Raw genomic sequence first — 15,664 nt, 5'->3', positions numbered from 1 at the left:
TATATGTGCGTAACCTTTTTCTTATGGTCGCAACCTCCTTATATAGGAGCTCAGACCAATTGACAACATTAATGATCATTATTTGCCAACTGTGTAACGTCAACGTTTCACTCGGCTACATTAATCAACGATTATTTGCCAGCCAAATACATTAATCTTTCTAATACATCTGTTACACAAGCAAAAAAAGTCTACGTGGCAAAATGTTAGTTGTTCACTTGGGCAAAATTTTGCCCTGACCAGTCTGGCATTCAGCGTGCGTAGGTCGTGCTCGTGTATGAGTTAACATGGTTTGGATTTGCACCATCCCTGCGCACCCGCGCGTGAGAGAGAGCCTCTCCTCATGCATTTGTTTACATCATCAAAGTATGTGAATCAATATAAACCAACCAATATGCCAAGAAACTCTTAACAATAGAGCTTCTATCCTCTTCCATCTCTTCTCCATTCACATATATTTAACAACCCCCCATAAGAATGGCGATAGGGTATGTGATAGCATTAAGCAGTTAAGTCAAGTATAGGACAGGTAAGTTTTACCCTTTGAATCTTCCCTTGTGAAGATCTGGTAGCTTATTGGTTGATAGTAGACACGATGTCCTTGAACTATAATATCGTCTGCGTAAGCAATGCCAAACCTCACCCAAGACTCTCCCTGATACATCTCAGTTCTCATGAGTGTGTTCGTTCTTGGCCATGAACACGCTTGGTTCTGTGAGAAGCTCTAAGAATTGTGCCTCCAATTCTCTTCGAAGCACCCCCACTTCTTTCTCACATAGGGGATCCCTCAATAGTTGTCATCTACCATCTACTCTTCTTGATCATTAAAAGCCCATCGGCTTACCCTGGTCTAGTCACTGTTTTATTGGGCTATCTCCCCCACAGTGTGTCTAGTCAATGTAGATTAGTTGTCCATTTAAATATAGTTCTCGAGATCTCTAGTCAGCTTAGGTTGGGTGTCTTCTGCACTGATCATTGACAATGATATCAAGCTCATTTCCCATGATGAGCTCGCAACTAGCTCTCTCTTTAATCCCTTGGTTAGCGAATCCGCTAGGTTATCCTTTGACTTCACATAGTTAACAGTGATAACTCTCGTTGAGAGTAATTGTCTAATGGCATTATGTCTACGACGTATATGTCTAGACTTACCATTATACAGATGACTCTGTGTTCGACCAATTGTTGATTGACTATCGCAATATATGCAAATTGCCGGCACAGGTTTCGACTATCTCGAAATTTCTTCTAAGAATTATCATAGTCATTCAGTCTCTTCACCATATTTGTCAAGAGCTACAAACTCAGACTCCATCGTGGATCTGATTATTACCATTTGCTTAGAAGATTTCTAGGAAATGACTGCACCTCCCAGAGTGAATACATATATACTCGTAGACTTAGAATCTGTTATATCGGATATCCAACTCGGATCGCTGTATCCTTCAATCATAGTAGGATATCTTGTATAGTGCAGTACATATTCACGAATATACCTCAAGTATCTCAGTACTCTTGTTATCCCTTTCCAGTGCTCAACATTGGGATTACTCGTATATCTACTAAGTTTACTTACTGCGTAGGCCAAGTATGGTCGTGTACAACTCATCAAGTACATAAGACTTCCAATCACTCAAGAGTACTCTATCTGAGAGATACTTTCACCTCGATTTTTTAATAGATGCTGGCTAGTATTTATCGACGTTCGTGCTAATGTAGTATCACTTTTAGTAAACTTCTCAAGAATCTTGTCCACGTAATGAGACTGACTAATAACAAGTTCTTCTGTTGTTCTAAGAATTTTGATTCCTAGAATCACATCAGCTAGACTCATGTTTTTCATGTCAAATCTTGAGTTCAACATATTTTTAGTGGATTTGATTATTTTATCATTACTTCCAATGATAAGTATGTCATCTACATATAGGCACAAGATGACATAGTCATTCTCTGTGATTTTCATATAGACACATTTATCACATTCATTAATCTTGAATCAACATTCCTTCATGGCATTATCAAATTTCTCATGCCACTGCTTTGGTGTTTATTTCAAGTTATATAATGACTTCACCAATCTACAAACATTGTTTTTCTGTCCTGACATAGAAAACCCCTCAGGTTGCTCCATGTATATTTCTTCTTCTAAATCCTCATTTAGAAATACAGTCTTAAGATCCATCTGATGTATTTTGAGATTTCATAGAGCGGCAATAGCCAACAATACTCTAATGGAAGTTATTCTCGATATTGGAGAATACGTATCAAAGTAAACGAGGTATTCTCGTTGTCAATATCCTTTGATTACCTATCTGACCTTATACTTATCAATTGTGACATTTGATTTCATTTTCTTCTTGAAAACCCACTTGCAATCTAGTGGTTTACTTCTAGGAGAAAGATCCACAAGTTTCCAAGTGTGATTTTGCAAGATCGAGTCTATCTCAGATGTAATTGCCTCTCTCTAGTAAGGTTCATCAGAAGAGCCTACAACTTCTGAGTAACTTCAGGGCTCATTTTCCAACATGAAAGTGATAAAATCCGCTCCATAGGATTTTCTACCCGAACTCTTTTGCTCCGTCTAAGCTCAACCTCCACTGGTTCCTCATCATCATCTTCACCTTGCGTTTCATACACCCGTTTTGAGGAGCTAGCATCCTCACGGGTCTTATACGGAAACACATGCTTGAAGAATGAGACATTTCTCTATTCGATTATCGAGTTCTTGTGTATCACCAGTATGTGTGACTCATACACATAAAAATGATACGCACTGTTGTTCTGTGCATATCCAATAAATATGCAATCAACAGTCTTTGCCCCTATCTTAATCCTTTTCAGATCAAGCACCAACACTTTGGCAAGATACCCCCACATTCGTAAATATTTATAGGACAGTTGTCTTCCATTCCACAACTCATAAGGGCTCTTATCTATTTGCTTCCGAGGCACCTTATTTAAAAGGTAATTAGCTGTTAACACAACTTTCCCCCACATGAACTCTAACAATCCAGAGCTCAATAGAAGAGCATTCATTATCTCCTTTAAAGTTCGATTCTTCCGCTCAACAACTTCATTTTATCGAGGAGTATAAGGAGTTGTTGTTTTGTGTCTGATCTCATGTTCAGCACATAACTCAGCGAACGATGATACATATTCACTGCCTAGGTCACTTCGAACCACCTTAATCTTTCTATTAAGCTGGTTTTCAACCTCATTCTTATAGAGAGTAAATTTCTTTATAGTTTCATCTTTACTTTTGAGAAGATACACATAATAGTATTTTGTATTATCATCTACAAAAGTGATAAAATATTTATTCCCACCACGTATTAGTGTACCTTTAAAGCCGCGCACGTCGGTGTGGATTAGCCCAAGCGGTTCGTTGTTTCTTTCAACATGTTAAAAGGATGATCTTGTCATTTTCGCTTCAACACAAATCTCACACTTGTGTTTTGGGTCAAGGTGGAATGTAGGTATGCTTTGAATGTTTATTAATCTACGCAACATATCGTAGTTAACATGTCCTAGTCTACCATGCTGCAAACACGAAGACTCAAGCATATATGTGGAATAGCTTTCATTTTTATTTATCTTAGGCCTAATCACCATTACATTGAGCTTAAACAATTCATCAGATATATAACTCCTTCCTGTAAATATTTCATTCTTGGATAATAAAACGCTGTTCGACTCAAAAATAATGTGAAAGTCATCCTTGCTTAAAAGTAATCCGGACACTAGATTCTTCTGAATATTCGGAATATATAACACATTGTTCAGAGTTAAATCCTTACCCGAGGTCATCTTCAGCACCACTTTTCCTTGGTCTATAATGTTCAAGGTTGCTGAATTTCCCATAAACAGCTTGTCTCCAGTGACTTCTTTGAAGTTATGGAGCAGTTTCTTGTTGCAGCACACATGTCTGATGGCTCCAGTATTGATCCACCATTGTCGTGGATTTGAACCCATCAGGTTCAATTCAGAGACCACAACACAGAGATTGCCCATTTTTGGTCCCTTGTTTAAGTTGGCCTCTTGCTTCTTCTTCTTTAACTTTCTGCACTCCGAAGATTTGTGACCCACTCGGTCACAGTTGAAGCACTTCCCAGAGAACTTTTTCTTACTGATGCCTCCTCTGGGTCCCATCTTGGAAGATTTAGGGTTCTTCCTGTTGGTGCAGAAAGCACCAGACGATCGAACCTGAGTTTTGATTATGTCAAAGGGCCCAAAGTTAAGTTGTCTTGTGATCTAACAAAGTTGATTGAGCTTGTAGGAAAGTCCGAAGTTGTCTTCGCCAAAAGTCCTAGTGGATTCTAGGCAGGTGGAAAACCATAGAGGGTGGTAACCCTAAGTCCTAAGGGGCGGTAACCCTAGGTGATGAAAAGTCCTAGCTACGATTAGGCAGGTGGAAAATCCTAGGGGGTGGTAACCCTAGGTGATGGAAAGTCCTAACTGTGGTTAAGCAGGTCGAAAACCCTAAGGGGAGGTAACCCTAAGTCGTAGGGGGTGGTAATCCTAGGTGGAAGTCTGGACGAGTCATGGAGCGGATGTCCAGTAGAAAGTTCAGTCGGTCTGGAAGACCGGTCTGGCAACAGGTAATTTCCCTTGAGAGGAGTAGGTGAGGACGCATTCCCTATTGGGGAACAGTAGGCATTGGTTCAACCTAGGATTTTCGGAGAAAATTCAAAGTCAGAATCGGACAGTCTGGTGACTGTCAAATACTTGTGTTCATTTCATATTTTATTGTGATAACTCTATTTTGCAGGGTATGTTTAATGTTTTGTACTAACGTATCTTGCAAGGAGTGAAAAGGAGTTAAAATACTCGGATGAACAGTGTCTGAGGTGCCTCTGGGGTTGTTAGAGCCTCCTCGGGTGCTTTAGGCGAAGGCTTCGTGTGGCAAGATGCGAAGGCGCCTTGGACCGAGGATAGAAGGCGCCTTCCATGGTGCTTAAAGGCGCCTTCGAACGGATGAAGCTCGCATAAAGCGGAGCTTATCGACTCCGCGGACTTGGGGATAAAACTCTGAGCTAAAGGTGCCTTCCATGGAGGCTGAAGGCGCCTTCAACAACCTATAAAAGATGATACCTAGAAGGCTTCACTCAGAACCATCCCTTCTGAGTGGATCTCTTGCAAGATCACCTGAAGCTCTTAGACTTAGTTGATCACTATTTTAGAATCAACCATTTTGTAGTCCAGGAATCGGCCGACGATAAAATTATTGGCCCCTGCATCCTCCATCTTGTATTTCTTGTATAGGGACTCCCACAGCTCCTTAGCTGTTCTCTTCATGCTATACACAACGTACAACAAATCAGCAAGGCAGTTGAGGATGTAGTTTCGACAGAGGAACTCAGAATAAGTACATGCCTCCATTGCACTGATGGTCTACACATCAGCATCCTCAGCACGCTTGGGAGGGTCCTCCGTCAAGAACCGAGCCAGGTTGAGTGTTGTTAGGTAGAAGAGCATCTTCTGCTGCCACCTCTTGAAGTTCAGTCTACTAAACTTTTCTGGCTTTTCCCCATTATTGATTGGCACTGTTCCAATCGGGCTGAGGGAGCCTTCTTGTGTTGAGTCTATTGCACTTCAACATTATGTTATGTGGTCATCTCAACAGAAACGAGTCTGTTTCAAGATTGTTGGACAGAAACAATCTGCTGTCAGAGATTTTAGGGGACTTAGTTGAATTTAAATTACACAATATAAATTCAACTTATCTGTTGTGATGACTTGAGCGGATTATCTCAGGCTACCAGTAGAGGCTGGTGTCCGCCAAGTGCTTAACGCAAACTTCACAGTGGGTGACCGGGTGAATTAGCCAAGTGAGAGGTCGACCGAGCGAGATGAAGCTTAAGGTCGACCGAGAGATGGCAAGCTTCAGGCCAACTGAGCGAGACGATGCTTAAAGCCGACCAAGAGACAGCAAGCTTCAGGCCGACCGAGCAAAATGATGCTTAAGGCCGACCGAGACATAGCAAGCTTCAAGCAGACCGAGTGAGACAACGCTTAAGGATGACCGACAGACAACAAGCTTCAGGCCGACCGAGCGAGATGACACTTAAGGCCGACCGAGAGACATCAAGCTTCAGGCCGATCGAGCGAAAATAAGCTTAAGGCCAACCAAGTGACAGCAACGCTTCAGGTCGACCGAGCGAAAATAAGCTTAAGGCCAACCAAGTGACAGCAACGCTTCAGGTCGACCGAGCGATAGCCAAGCTTCAGGCCGACCGAGCAAGAACAAAGCATCAGGGCCGACCGAGTGACAGTAAAGCCTTAGGATGACCGAGTGACAGTAAAGCTTTAGGCTGATCGAGCGAAAGCAAAGCTTTAGGTCGTCGGAGTGAGAGTGAAGCTTTCTACCAACCGAATATAGAGGATCATGCTGATCGAGCGACAACAAAGCTTTAGGCCGACCGAGCGACAACAAAGCTTTAGGCTGATCGAGCGACAACAAAGCTTTAGGTCGACCGAGTGAGAGTGAAAGCTTTCTGTCGATAGAATGTAGGCTTATGCTGACTGAGCGAGTTGAGCGACTTGCTGTTGAGCGAGTTACAGGCTTTTGTCGAGCGAATTGTAGCTGAACAAGTTGCAGGCTTCTGCCGAGCGAAGCCTAGAAAGAGGTTGGACGAGCATGCTTCTGAGTGAACCGAGGCTTGCAATAAATGCTATTTCCTTGAAACAGATTCGCCCCACCTCCGGCTATGCTTCGAGGCTTTCTTGGGTTGTTTGTTTCCTAGGATATAATGGTGAATCGTGATTCCCACCAAGCACTGATGGTCATGGCGAACTGAGAGGCACCCAACTGCTATCACAGGCACTCCACCGAACAATGAATGCCCGATAGAGGAGGAGGGAACGTAGGTGGAAAGCTTCTGCTGCTTTTCTATGTGCGTAACCACAACCTCCTTATATAGGACCTTTGATCAATTGGCAACATTAATGATCATTATTTTTCAACTGTGTAACGTCAACGTTTCACTCGGCTGCATTAATCAACGATTATTTGCTAGCTAACTGCATTAATCTTTCTAATGCATCTGTTACACAAGCAAAAAGGTCTACATGGTAAAATATTAGTTGTTCCACTTGGGCAAATTTTTGCCCTGATCGATCCAACATTCGGTGCGTGCAAGTCGTGCTTACACACGAGTCAACATGGTCCAGTGCAAATCTGGGCCCTGGATTTGCAGCACCCGCGCGTGAGAGAGAGCCTCTCCTCATGTATTTGTTTACATAATCAAAGCATGTGAATCAATATAAACCAACCAATATGTCAAGAAACTGCTAACAATAGAGCTTTTATCCTCTTCCACCTCTTCTCCATTCATACATATTCAACACCCCGAGCTGTATGAGTATCATTCACAGCCGAGTCCTCTTAGTCTGATCCGATATGCTAGGTGTACGGCTTGACGGAACTTTTTGACCGATCGGAGAGGACGAACAGAGGTCGAATCCTTGAGAAGGTCATCATTCCTTAGGAGACCCAACCCTATTGACTAGTGTGGTCCGATCAAGAGAATATTCCTCATGTTGTCTTTATGATAGAAGCTTCTATTCTGCAAAGCATAGAAATAATGGGTATAATTTCAAAAAGGTGTTCCTCCTAAAGGCATAGAATGGTCAATTTTTTTTGGAAATATATTGCTATTCGTGTACAGAGAAAAAGTAATATTATATAAGAGATTTCCTCCTAAAGGCACAAGTAGGTAACATTATACACTCAGAGCCCACAGTTTATTTTTACTGTTCACTGTATTCCATTTCCTCTCGACCATTTATCTGACTTAAGCTTCGTAGTGTCTACGTCAAGACCCTTCTTTGACCTGGTTGTTGATATATTTTTTTTCTTTCTATATTTTTTTTGACACGCAGAATCATTTGACGCCCTCTATTTCTTCCTCGGAGTCTTTTCCTATTCAACATTGAAATTATTTACCTAATACACCATCCTTTTTTAATTTCAGACAGGATCATTTCCGATGTCAACAGCTGGTTGTTTTGTGAAGAATTAATACAAGTATGATGTTGCTGCCTGTGTTTATGTTGATGATCATGAAAAACGCAAACAAAGATTTCCATATTGTTTCAGGTGATAAAGATGGAGAACGAGGTGAAGCTCCAGTTGTCTGTATTGATGTTGCTACTCGATTTTATCACAATTTTAGAAATGGATGATTAGATTAGGTACTATATTACTTCTAGTTCCTTTGATAAAAAAAAAAAACAATCCAAGCACAGTATGACACCTGCCTCAAGATGCAGTATGACACCTATATCTAGATGCAATCAATCCATCATAGGCCATTGGATTCTATGGCAGAGACAAGGGTACTTTTGAAAGTTTTTGTTCACATTCCACCTATTTATCCGACAAATCAAATCGAGCATCATTGTTCACGGTCAACAAATCACCTTTTAAAGAATATTTTAATCCTTTGTATATGGCTTCAAGTATTTAAACATCTCTTTAATTATTTTTTGGATAATTTTTAATCAATAAAAATTTAAAATCAGATCCTTTCTCTCCAGACAAAGTTACTTACACTTGTGTTACCACATGAATATGTCAAACAGGATAAGAATTGGGGTGGCGTACGAGACTGTCCATGCACAAGTCAAATAAGAGGCAAATTTGGATCGTGACTAACAAATATGAGGTTTGAATGTGATAGGTGCCTAAGTTTGCCGTGTCGAACTTGGGCAAAGCCCAAGGTGTCTAGACTGACAAAGCAACAAAATGATGTGGACAAATAATTTTATACATGTGAGAAAGGTAGTTAGCAAAATTATCATATAACCGTCAAGCCAACCAGGGTCCAATCACCATCTATGCATTATAAATAGATAAGCTTGGAATGACAAATGGGGAGTTTGGGTGCGTGAATTTATGATGTTCTATGTTCTGTGTGTTGCTTGCTTGTGACTTTTATTGGTCATTTGTGTGAAGCATTCTTGTGAGCATTTGTGGTGCATTAGTTGATTGAATCAAGTGCGGTGCTTGATGATTGGGCAAGAATATTCCTAAAGCAGAAATTTTACTCTTGACAAATGATATCAGAGCATAAAAGATGCCTGAAAGTAATAACGAGTTCAGAGAATGAATTACGAAGGTTTAATCAGTTTTGTCCCAAAGGGAGTTGATGATTATAATCTGATTCCAAAGATTGTCAATTTAGAGGGTATTATGGATTGAATTCAGGAGCCTTTGATGGAGGAAGTGACACATATTCATAAGGATAATGAAGTTAATTGGTCATTCTGCAAAAGGGCAATGGGTTCTAATTCAAAAAATAAGGGCAGATGCGGAACAGTTTTGAAACTAAAATCCTTTGAGGGCGCAGAGTGCTAAGGAACTTGAAGATTACTTGTGGAATATGGTGAAATATTTCTCTACTGTTAGAGTGTCTGAAATTGAAAATGTGACAATTTCCTATATGTAATTTGTTGGTGATGTGAAGTAATGATGAAGAACGCACATAGGATGATGTCAATATTGGTCAATACAAAATTGACATTTTGAATCGGTTGAAATTGACATTTTGAATCTGTTGAAGAAGAAATTGAAAGATTAATTCTTCCAAATAATATTCTGGTTTGTACAAGATGAGTTGAAAGTTGAAATGTCACCAGTTCCCAAATTTAAAATGCATAATTTAAAGTAAAAAATTTATTTTATTAAATTTAGATATTTATTTTTTAATATATCATATATCAACATTTCTATTTTTTTTCTTTTATAATGTTTAGAAAATAAAATTTATTTTTAAACTTTAGAGAAGTACTATTCATAAATACATAATTTAAAAAATATATAAAGTAGCTAATGTAAAGATTTTTTAACTAAATTATGTATTTATGAATAGTACTTATCTAAATTTAGTATAACCGGTTGGAAGAAAGTTAGGAACATTTGACTAAAAACACTCAATTGGGAGTGATATCGTTCGATTCAAAGTGTTGTCTCATACTTAGATGACACCCGAACAAACATCGTCTCGGTCGGCATGATTTGGGCTAGTCATAGCCTTACTGGTCAAGTTATCTTCGTCTCGACTATTGTCCTCCACATAAGATATTTTGACCTTTGAAAAGCTCATAAAAAATAAATCAAGCTAAGCTTGAACATCAAGATAGGATTGTAAATGAACCAAGCGTTCGTGAACAAGTTCGGTGTTCGGCTTGATAAGAACTTGTTTATGTTTGTTCAATATACATAAGATTAATTAAACAAACAAGCTTGAACAGCTTGTTAAGCTAAACAAACAAGTTTAAACACATTTGTGTTCAGCTCGTTAACGTTCGTGAAAAATATTTACGAATCATATTTATTAATAAAATTCTTTTCAATATGCTAAATAAACAATAAAATAAAATAAAATAAAATAAATAAATAAATAAATTTAAATTATCAATCTTAATAACCAATTAAACAATTAAAAGTTTCAAACAATTAAACAAATTTGAATTGAGAGCTTGATAACATTTAAACGAACCAAGCTCAAGCCAAGTTCGAACCAAGCTTAAGCCAAGCTTGAATTAAGAGATTGATAACATCTAAACGAACCAAGCTCAAGCCAAGGTTCAAACAAACTCAAGCTCATAAAAAATAAATCAGACCAAGATTGAACACTCATTTAAAAGTTTGATTCATTTTAAGTTCAGCTCGACTCGACTTGATTATTTTATCAAACAAATTTAAAGACTCCAAAACTTGACTTGCTGGATTCGTTTACAGCCTTACATCAAGGGCTTGTGTGAAGTATTCTCATTTGCATTTGTGATACATTAATGGTTAGCAACGAATAATAATTCAGGATTTATCCATCACTGCCGATGATGGAAACAGAAACATAATTAATAATTAGCTAAGGCTTATAAATAATTAAACCTAGTCACTAGTGGCGGTAGCCCAAAGACATGAAGCCAAGTAAGCGGTCAAATCAGGTTAAATACATCAAATCGAACAATTAAAGCCGTTGACGGATTCTACGTCGGCCACGTTATAGCTAGCTGCCTGCTGCTACTCCAATTTCCAACCTCAAAATAATTCAACGGCGATGCCGTTCGCCGTTCACGTCCAACTCCTGCGTCCTCTCTTTAATTAACATTTATTTATCAAATCGCGGGTAATAAAACGTGCTTAATTACTTTCCGCCGCTAGATTCCATTCCAAACAACTACACGACGACCCCACACGCCACCCCATGCACCGCATCCACCACTGTCCGATCAACTGAATATTAAACCGGACGGACGAGATCTGCTACCGCTCTACTCTACGTTTAGGGCAGTGTGTTTTCTCTGTTCCCTAATCGATCTTAAAATAAATTCATGAATTTATTTATTTATTTATTTTTCTTCAAACAGAGTTATATATGAATTTTACTGCACTAAAAACACCAGAATGGGACGTGATTCTTACCGTGGAAACAAGGATCAATTAATTTGCTACGCACGTACAGAATGTTAATGGTGCGAAGGACAGAGAGCTGCCTCTCTTTATAACTCTTCTCTGATTTCAACATCTTCAGCAAGCTAATAAAATATTTAGGTGGCATCTCTCGTCGATTAAATGCGTCGGAGTACATGATCTTGCGTGTGCAGGTGGCTCTTGCTCTAACAAATCGACAAAATGAACTTTCATTGTTTCTCAGCTTCTTCTCTCTCCCAGTCTCTTAATAGTAATTTTCAAATCAACTTGCTCATCATTTAGATTAAATTATTAGTATTTAATTTTCTGAAATTATTTTAGAAAAAACCTTGTTAATTGCCCATGCTCGATCCTCATCTTCTTCTGAAAACAAATAGTTTGAACTCGAGAAATACTATGCATTCCAGAATTGGAGAATTCCTGAGAGTACGGAGCTAGACAATAAAGAAACAAACAAGAGCAAAGAAACTCTTTTATTGCTTGAATCTTTGAATAGAGGATACATGAGCAGCTCTGTATGCCAAGAATCTCTCTGGATCTTACATAAATATACTTGAGCCATCGTATGCAAATCCATAGGCATATATATTAAACAATATAACATATGTAATCTATTAATTATTAATCAGCTAGATCTCTCCAGGAGATTCTCCCAATACAAAGCCTTTTGCTCTTCTTGTCTTCAGTACTTCGTTATTTGACCTATACATCAACCTCGAGCACAGAAGAAAAGCAGAAAGAACGAAAAACAAAACAAGCAGAGGACAGCTTGAGCTCGGAAGAGTATCAAACCGCGCCCTCCGATGCAATTTCTCTTCACAAAAAGGGGCATTTTTGAGAAAGAAAGTACCAGAGCTCTACCTGTTGTGGAGTGGGTCCGGGCAGCTCGGCACCCGCCGTTTGCTCTCTTCCAAACCGGCGCCCTCCGCCTCGCCTGCCGCCGGAGGAGGACGGGGGAAGTAGGGGAGCGGCCTCCCGCCTAGAGGCGGCGGCCACCGTTCTCCCCCGTCAGCCCGAATTGCCTCTGCCTTACCGTTGAAGCACGACGCGAACCAAACGCTCATAATTAGCACCGCCGCCAGCGACGCCGCCGCCGCCGCCCGCCTTCCGGCCATCGGCACCACGTCACTCTGCCGGCGCCGCTCCCATGGTCGCTAGCTCCCTCGCTGCCCGACGGAATCAAACGAGAAGTGGATCGAGCAGGAGGGACGGTGGTCTGACTCCGAGTACACTCGTAGGAGGAAATAAAAGCAGGACGACTCGCTGCTGCCTTATGAGGGCGTATGTTTGAGCTATGGCCACAATATGCGCACTAATTCCATGAATGCCACTCGTACGACGTCGCCGTCCACGGCGGGCCGCTGTCGTCTGAGTAACGCATGCGGTGTATTGGGTAGGTGTTTAGCATGAAATTAACAAGATTTCCATGTATGTCTGGTGTTCGACCATAAACAAAAGAAGCAGCTGGCAATGTGTCATGATGACTAGGTATTGAGTGTATTTTTTTTTTTGGATAATTTTACATCCAATTTTTATTGGTAAATAAATCTTTGCATGCAGTTTTTATCCATGAAAATTTTTATTTTCACTCCCCACTCAAACACCTTTACCTAATTGCCCATAATATTTTTAGGTATAAAAGTCTAAAAATCAGTATAAATCCTCTTAAATTGAGTATATTAACTTAGAATCTAGTATATTTTCTATCAAATTGAGTACGATTCTTTTTTCACTTCAAAATATACTTGATTTTAATTTAATGTGCTAAATTTAATAGGAATTATACTCATTTTTAGACTATTTGTATCGAAAAATATGAGAATTAATTTCGATAGAAAATATACTTGATCCTAATATAGAGTACTAGATTATAGTGTAAAGTGCTGAATTTAACATGAATTATACCTATTTTTAGACTTTTTATATCTAAAAAATAAGAGAGACAATTTTGATAGAAAATATACTCGATTTTTAATATAAAGTATTGATTTTAAGAAGAATTATATTGATTTTTAGACTTTTTGTACTCAATTTTGAAATTTTTGTAACTAAAAAATTTGAGGACAATTTAGGTATCAATATTTGCATAAGAGAGTTGAAACAAGTAATACTTTACATACAGGGAGTGGAAACAAAATTTTTTGGACATGGAGATTGCATGTAAAGTTAACATTGTATTGAAGATTTTTCTCTAATTTATCATATTTTTTTTATATTTTTTTTAATAAAAAGGCATCGAGAGTACTAGCGAAAAGGAAAAATTCTATCTACTCTCATATTTTTAAAGTATACGACTGGCGTTTGTAGCGACCTGTGCGACCAGCCTCATGAATTTCGACTTAATTGCTTTTATATTTATCAGTAGGTCACATTGTTCTAAAACAATTAATTAATCGAGCAAGTAAGTCCGACGAAATTTTGAAAGTGAGCAGCAATCCGACGAAATTTTGAAAAGACTAGTCCAGTAGGAAAGACTTCCGCAGGCGTCTTCCCGTTGGACTTCTGTTTGTCTCTTTGCGATCGATCTGTCACTCACTTCGGGGTTAAACTCCGAGTGAGTCCGTAAAATTTGACGCCGTCCGTAACAGGAATCGCCATTGCCGGACTAACCGATCGACAAACTATTTATAACGACGCACATCGATCAGTCCGAAACAAAATCTGGATTGAAAAGTTGAGTCAGCCTTTAGGAACGTGCAGGATTAGTAATTTGTCTACCTTTTCTGCAGTCCCAACGGGGTCAGAACACATGAGGCGAAAGAATCACTTTGGCGAGGACTTGAAAATGGGGCAGGCGACGCAGAGTTACGCCTTGGCTTTTGTTCTCCCTTTGGCTCCTTCTGCTCGTCCCCTTCGTCGTCTCTCCTCGCCTTTGTCTCAGGCATTTACTATGCATGCACGAACAATTAATTCATCAGCACCGTCACCGAGAGCCATGACTCCTTTTGTCACTTTGACTTTGCCTCGGCTCCATCTCTCTATTTTATTAATACTATTAACTATTAATTAATCAGGGAAGTAATGCAATGAACTTGTGCATAAATAATTCACCTGTTTCCAGCTCGGCCAATGAATGAGCCAATTACTTCCGCAATATCTGCTCCTCGACCAGCTTCCGTGCTCTGTCCCGTCGTAATGAATTACGAAACATCTTGTCATATTGGACTACTTAATCTTCTCACGAGAACGAACCAGTCACCTGGAGATGACCATGATCAGTTTATATCTTATGCCTAAACTGACTGAGACTTTGATTTTGGACATTAACCTGCTGCACGCGGAAGCTTGAAGTTGAAAGGTACTTTACAAGACTGGCTAGCTGTAGGATTCAAATAGCAAGCGATGACTATCGACCACAATTTAACTGAGCATTAACAGAGGATTAGTACTGCTGTCCGTGTGGGGCGGATGCAAGCATGCATGCAACTAACTACGGTTTGGTGTCTGCACATTGAGAAATTCGGTGCATGATAATTCAGGAAACAAATGGTGTCCTATAAGGCAGAAATGAACTATTAGAATCAGTGGATATGTACGTAGCTTCTGTAGGTTGAGGCGTTTTGGCCTGTTACAATCTCTGCCTTCAATAATGACGCCTTCCAGTAAATTTTCTTTGATATCCTGGTCTCTGAAGGTGGCCGCTTGTAATGCATGGAAGGCACGAGTTGCTGCACCGCCCAGATTTATGAGCTGAAGCCATGGGAGGTAAGGAATATATAGAAAAGAAATATGGTTCGATCGTTTTGGGTTTCTGCAAGGCGTAGCATTATTGATGCCTACACCAAATTAAAGCAGGAGAACTCGTTGTTGGGCGGATCGTCGCTCAGCAGGATACTGATTGTGTCATGCACAACATAAACCTTTATCAGGCATAGCATGAACGCGTGTGGGGTTCGTCGTACTGCTCAACTCGGTTGGCTCACTCCCAGCGCAGGTTAGGCATGAGCATTGTGTTTTTTTCACTATTCAAATTATGCAGCAGCACAATCCAAAAGGATCAAGATGCATGCAGAAGAGAGAGGTTGAGGAGAACATGAGATCGATTCCTCTGATTTGAGAGGATTTCCTCTCCTTTTGTGCGCAACTATGCCAGCACGAGAGGTTCAAAATATTTTATTTTGATTATAAATCTTTTTTTATAAAAGGATATTATTTTTATTTTTTTATTTATAAATTTTCTTTTAATTAAGAGGTTTTATATTTTAAACTTTTAATGTGCATAAT

At 39.5% G+C, this 15,664-nt stretch overlaps 1 protein-coding gene across 1 annotated transcript; it reads right to left on the bottom strand.

The window, feature by feature from the left end:
* Positions 1-11,888: 11,888 nt before the first annotated feature.
* LOC122031943 lies at positions 11,889-12,834 on the bottom strand. Its single transcript, XM_042591177.1, has 2 exons — positions 12,302-12,834; positions 11,889-12,142 (listed from the first exon to the last, which is right to left on the bottom strand). The coding sequence occupies exons 1-2, from the start codon at positions 12,553-12,555 to the stop codon at positions 12,070-12,072; spliced, it is 327 nt and encodes a 108-aa protein (XP_042447111.1). The 5' UTR covers positions 12,556-12,834; the 3' UTR covers positions 11,889-12,069.
* Positions 12,835-15,664: the final 2,830 nt, after the last annotated feature.

Source organism: Zingiber officinale, chromosome 11A (assembly GCF_018446385.1).
Source record: "Zingiber officinale cultivar Zhangliang chromosome 11A, Zo_v1.1, whole genome shotgun sequence".
NCBI classification, from domain to species: domain Eukaryota; kingdom Viridiplantae; phylum Streptophyta; class Magnoliopsida; order Zingiberales; family Zingiberaceae; genus Zingiber; species Zingiber officinale.
The sequence above is the reverse complement of the archived record's forward strand: the minus strand, read 5'-3'. Positions and strand labels throughout refer to the sequence as shown.

What these genes read in the sequence shown, in the direction of transcription:
- LOC122031943 (XM_042591177.1), bottom strand. Translation starts at nt 12,555, where the DNA reads ATGGCCGGAAGGCGGGCGGCGGCGGCGGCGTCGCTGGCGGCGGTGCTA. An exon ending in CCGGACCCACTCCACAACAG is followed by an intron (nt 12,143 to 12,301) that starts GTAGAGCTCTGG and finishes GTTGATGTATAG; the next exon opens with GTCAAATAACGAAGTACTGA.